This window comes from Meleagris gallopavo, unplaced genomic scaffold, assembly GCF_000146605.3.
Source record: "Meleagris gallopavo isolate NT-WF06-2002-E0010 breed Aviagen turkey brand Nicholas breeding stock unplaced genomic scaffold, Turkey_5.1 ChrUn_random_7180001889460, whole genome shotgun sequence".
Lineage (NCBI taxonomy): Eukaryota > Metazoa > Chordata > Aves > Galliformes > Phasianidae > Meleagris > Meleagris gallopavo.
Window position 1 is genome coordinate 42302 of NW_011153191.1, and position 6084 is coordinate 48385.

The 6084-nt window shown below is 56.2% G+C and overlaps 1 protein-coding gene across 1 annotated transcript; it reads left to right on the forward strand.

Moving 5' to 3' along the window:
• Positions 1 to 97: 97 nt before the first annotated feature.
• Positions 98 to 4825, forward strand: LOC104916390 (signal-induced proliferation-associated 1-like protein 3; the record flags this gene model as incomplete). Its single annotated transcript, XM_010727433.3, has 3 exons — positions 98 to 352; positions 1776 to 2352; positions 4529 to 4825. Coding segments are annotated over 3 exons (1111 nt in total), but the record flags the coding sequence as incomplete, so codon positions are not given.
• Positions 4826 to 6084: the final 1259 nt, after the last annotated feature.

Below are 6084 nucleotides of genomic sequence, written 5' to 3' on the forward strand. Positions count from 1 at the left end.
TCCTTCTTCTTCCTTCTCTTCTTCCTTCCTCTTTTTTTTTCTTTTCCTCTCTCTTCCACCTTCCTCGTTCTTCCTTCTTTCTCCTCTTTCTTTCCTCCTTGCTCCCCCTTCTTCCTCCTTTCTCCACCTCTCCCCCCCGACACCCATCCATCCATCCGTCCGTCCGTCCTGCCACGCGTCCGTTGTTCCCGCAGCTGTTGCGGAAGCGCCACATCGGGAACGACATCGTCACCATCGTGTTCCAGGAGCCGGGCGCGCTGCCCTTCACCCCGCAGGGCGTCCGCTCGCACTTCCAGCACGTCTTCATCGTGGTGCGGGCGCACGAGCCCTGCACAGACCTGGTCAGATACAGGTGGGGCCCGAGGGGCTGCGGACGGGGGGGAGTTTGGGGGCAGTTCTGCTCATTCGGGGTCGTTTCTGTGACATTTGGGGTCATTTCTGCCAATTTGGGGTCCTTTCAGCTCATTTGGGGTCATTTCTGTGACATTTGGGCTCCTTTCTGCTCATTTGGGGTCATTTCTGCGACATTTGGGGTCCTTTCTGCTCATTTGGGGTCCTTTCTGCTCATTTGGGGTCCTTTCTGCGACATTTGGGGTCAGTTCTGCAACATTTGGGGTCAGTTCTGCTGATTTGGGTTCCTTTCTGCTGATTTGGGGTCATTTCTGTGACATTTGGGGTCATTTCTGCTGATTTGGGGTCGTTTCTGCGACATTTTGGGTGTTTTCTGCTGATTTGGGGTCTTTTCTGCTGATTTGGGGTCATTTCTGTGACATTTGGGGTCATTTCTGCTGATTTGAGGTCATTTCTGTGACATTTGGGATCAATTTGGGGCAGTTCTTCCTCCTTTTCGGCAACAAAATGGACGTTTCTCCCACATTTCTCCTTTTGGATGTCCAGGGGGACAAATCCGGAAATCCAGGGGGGCAAATCCTGACATCCAGGGGGACAAATCCTGACGTCCATGGGGACAAATCCTGACGTCCAAGGGGACAAATCCTGACATCCAGGGGACAAATCCTGACCTCCATGGGGACAAATCCTGACGTCCAGGGGGACAAATCCTGACGTCCAAGGGGACAAATCCTGACATCCAGGGGACAAATCCTGATCTCCGTGGGGACAAATCCTGACCTCCATGGGGACAAATCCTGACGTCCAGGGGGACAAATCCTGACCTCCAAGGGGACAAATCCTGACCTCCATGGGGACAAATCCTGACCTCCAAGGGGCAAATCCTGACCTCCATGGGGACAAATCCTGACATCCAAGGGGACAAATCCTGATCTCCATGGGGACAAATCCTGACATCCAAGGGGACAAATCCTGACGTCCAAGGGGACAAATCCTGACGTCCATGGGGACAAATCCTGACGTCCAAGGGGACAAATCCTGACATCCATGGGACAAATCCTGACGTCCATGGGGACAAATCCTGACGTCCATGGGGACAAATCCTGATCTCCGCGGGGACAAATCCTGACCTCCGTGGGGACAAATCCTGACCTCCAAGGGGACAAATCCTGACATCCATGGGGACAAATCCTGACGTCCATGGGGACAAATCCTGACCTCCGTGGGGACAAATCCTGACCTCCAAGGGGACAAATCCTGACCTCCAAGGGGACAAATCCTGACGTCCATGGGGACAAATCCTGACCTCCATGGGGACAAATCCTGACATCCAGGGTGACAAATCCTGACATCCACGGCGTCGAATCGTTTCCCCGTTGCCATGCGGGGGGTTTCACCCTTTCCCTTCCCCCCCCCACCCGCAGCGTTGCCGTCACCCGCTCCAAGGACGTCCCCCCCTTCGGCCCCCCCATCCCCAGCGGGATTCCCTTCCGCAAATCCGACGCTTTCCGGGATTTTCTCCTGGCCAAAGCCATCAACGCGGAAAACGCCGCTCACAAGTCGGACAAATTCCATGCCATGGCCACGCGGACGCGGCGCGAATACCTGCAGGACCTGGCGGAGAATTTTGTCACCAACACCCCCATCGACTCGGCTGGGAAATTCAACCTCATCTCTTTGGGGTCTAAAAAGAAAGAGAAGAGCAAAGCCAGGGTGGGAGTGGAGCTGCGCAGCGCGGGGGCCATCGCCTGGCGCGTCTCGGCGCAGGATTTTGCCCGCGGGGAGGAAATTTCCTGCATCCTGGGGGTCTCCAACGAGTTCGTGGTGCTGTTGGATTTGGGGGCCAAGGAGGTGGTCTTCAACTGCTTCTGCGGGGACGTCATCGGGTGGACGGCTGACGGGGCCAACCTGAAGCTCTTCTACGGGCGGGGGGATCACGTCTGCCTCCGAGCGGCCGAGGGGGGGCCGGACGACGTCAGGGAGATCGTGCAGAGGTTGAAGGTCTGCGGGGAGGGGGCTCGGGGGGTCTTCTGGGGGTGGGGAGGGTGGGTGGGGGGGGGGGGGGAGGGCAAATTCTGCTCCTCAGAAGAGGAGGGTCCAGGTTGGGGAACGGTTGAGTGGTTGGCCAATGGTTGAGTGGTTGGGCAATGGTTGGGCAGTGGTTGGCCAATAGTTGGCCAGTTGTTGAGTGATTGGCCAATGGTTGGCCAACGGTTGAGTGGATGGCCAATGGTTAGCCAGTGGTTGGCCAATAGTTGGCCAGTTGTTGGGTGATTGGCCAATGGTTGGCCAACGGTTGAGTGTTGGCCAGTGGTTGGCCAATGGTTGACCAGTGGTTGGCCAGTAGTTAAGTGGTTGGCCAATGGTTGGCCAATAGTTGGCCAGTTGTTGAGTGATTGGCCAATGGTTGGCCAACGGTTGAGTGTTGGCCAGTGGTTGGCCAATGGTTGACCAGTGGTTGGCCAGTAGTTAAGTGGTTGGCCAATGGTTGGCCAATAGTTGGCCAGTTGTTGAGTGATTGGCCAATGGTTGGCCAATGGTTGAGTGGTTGGACAGTGGTTGGGCAGTGGTTGGCCAATAGTTGGCCAGTAGTTAACTGGTTGGCCAATGGTTGAGTGGTTGGGCAGTGGTTGGCCAATGGTTAGCCAGTTGTTGAGCGATTGGCCAATGGTTGGCCAATGGTTGAGTGGTTGGCCAATGGTTGGCCAGTGGTTGGCCAATAGTTGGCCAGTTGTTGGGTGATTGGCCAATTGTTGCCAACGGTTGAGTGGTTGGGCAATGGTTGGCCAGTGGTTGGCCAATAGTTGGCCAGTTGTTGGGTGATTGGCCAATTGTTGGCCAACGGTTGAGTGGTTGGGCAATGGTTGGCCAGTTCTTGGCCAATAGTTGGCTAGTTGTTGGGTGACTGGCCAATGGTTGGCCAACAGTTGAGTGGTTGGCCAACGGTTGACCAGTGGTTGGCCAATAGTTGGCTAGTAGTTGAGTGGTTGGGTAATGGTTGGCCAGTAGTTGGCCTGTTGTTGAGTGATTGGCCAATGGTTGTGTGGTTGGCCACTGGTTGGCCAGTAGTTGAGTGGTTGGCCAAAGGTTGGCCAATGGTTGAGTGGTTGACCAGTGGTTAGCCAATGGGTTGACCAACAATTGATGAATGGTTGATGAGAGGTTGGCCATGAGTTGACCAACAGTTGACCAGTGGTTGACCAGCGGTTGACCAACAGTTGATGAATCCTTGACCAATGGTTGACCAGTGGTTGAGCAACAGTTGATGAATGGTTGACAAACAGTTGGCCAATGGTTGACCAACAGTTGATTAATTGTTGAGCAGTGGTTGACCAATGATTGACCAGCGATTCACCCATGGTTGACCAATGATTGACCAGCAGTTGGTGAATCGTTGACATGGTGTTGACCAACGATTGACCAACAGTTGACAAATGGTTGACCAATGATTGACCAACGATTGATGAATCGTTGACCAGTGATTGACCAATGGTTGACCAACGATTGACCAATAGTTGACAAATGGTTGACCAGTGATTCACCAACGACTGATGAATCGTTGACCAGTGGTTGACCAGTGGTTGACCAACGATTGACCAACAGTTGACAAATGGTTGACCAATGATTGACCAGGGGTTGACCAACGATTGACCAACAATTGATGAATCATTGACCAGTGGTTGACCAGCAATTGACCACCAGTTGACAAATGGTTGACCAATGATTGACCAGTGGTTGACCAACGATTGACCAATAATTGATGAATCGTTGACCAGTGGTTGACCAACGGTTGACCAATGATTGACCAATAATTGATGAATCGTTCACCAGTGGTTGACCAACGGTTGACCAATGATTGACCAATAATTGATGAATCGTTGACCAGTGGTTGACCAACAGTTGACCACCAGTTGACAAATGGTTGTCCAATGGTTGACCAACAGTTGACCAATAATTGATGAATCGTTGACCAATGGTTGACCACCAGTCCACCAACGGTCAACCAACAGCGGCTGACCAACGACTGACCGACCACCGACCAACAATGACCCGCGAGTCCCCACCCTCCCAACCGAAACAACCTGCGCCCGCTGTGGGCCGCGAGCAGCGGATCCCGGCTTCCCCCCCCCAGGCCGGGGATCTCCACCGACACCCCCCATTTGCGCCCCGCCCCCAGGTGACGACGCCGGGCTGCGACACGGTGGACATGACGCTGCGACGCAACGGGCTGGGCCAGCTGGGCTTCCACGTGAAGTACGACGGGACGGTGGCCGAGGTGGAGGAGTACGGCTTCGCCTGGCAGGCGGGGCTGCGGCAGGGCAGCCGCCTGGTGGAGATCTGCAAGGTGGCCGTGGTGACGCTGAGCCACGAGCAGATGATCGACCTGCTGCGCACCTCCGTCACCGTCAAGGTGGTCATCGTGCCCCCTCACGATGACGGGGCGCCGCGCAGGTAGCGAACATGGCGGCACCGCCACACCGCGCCGCTCAGCACCCCGGGGCGCCGCCCCGTCCCGTGTCACCTCTGTCCCGTGTCACCTTCGTCCTGCGTCACCTCTGTCCCATGTCACCGCTGTCCCGTGTCACCTCTGTCCCGTGTCACCTCCGTCCCATTCATCTCCGTTCTGTGTCACCTCTGTCCCGTGTCGCCTCTGTCCCGTGTCACCTTCGTCCTGCGTCACCTCTGTCCCATGTCACCACCGTCCCGTGTCACCTCCGTCCCATTCATCTCCGTTCTGTGTCACCTCTGTCCCGTGGCGCCTCTGTCCCGTGTCACCTCTGTCCCATGTCACCTTCGTCCTGCGTCACCTCTGTCTCATGTCACCGCCGTCCCGTGTCACCTCCGTCCCATTCATCTCTGTTCTGTGTCACCTCTGTCCCGTGTCGCCTGTCCCATGTCGCCTCTGTGCCGTGTCGCCTCTGTCCCGTGTCACCTTCGTCCTGCATCACTTCTGTCCCATGTCACCGCCGTCCCGTGTCATCTCCATCCCGTGTCACCTCCATCCCATTCATCTCCGTTCTGTGTCATCTCTGTCCCGTGTCGCCTCTGTCCCGTGTCACCTCTGTCCCATGTCACCTCCATCCCGTGTCACCGCTGTCCGTGTCACCTCCATCCCGTGTCACCTCCATCTCATGTCACCTCCGTCCTGTGTAACCTCCGTCCCATGGCACCTCCATCCTGTGTCACCACCCCGTGTGTTACCTCCATCCCGTGTCACCTCTGTCCCGTGTCACCTCCGTCCCGTGTCACCTCCATTCCGTGTCACCTCTGTCTTGTGTCACCTCCGTCCCATGTCATCTCTGTCCTGTGTCGCCTCTATCCCGTGGCACCTCCGTCCCGTGGCACCTCCATCCCATGGCACCACCCCGTGTGTCACCTCCATCCCGTGGCATCTCTGTCTTGTGTCACCTCTGTCCTGTGCGTCGTCTCTGTTCCGTGTGTCATCTCCGTCCCGTGTCACTTCTGTCCCGTGTCATCTCCGTCCTGTGTCACCTCCATCCTGTATCACCACCCCGTGTGTCATCTCCATCCCGTGTCGTCTCTGTTCTGTGTCACCTCTGTTCTGCGTGTCATCTCCGTCCCGTGTCACCACCTGTGTGTCACCTCTGTCCTGTGTCATCTCTGTCCTGTGTGTCACCTCTGTCCCGTGTGTCACCTCCATCCTGTATCACCTCCGTCCCGTGTCACCTCCGTCCTGTGTCACCCCCACCCCGTGTCACTGCCATCCTGTGT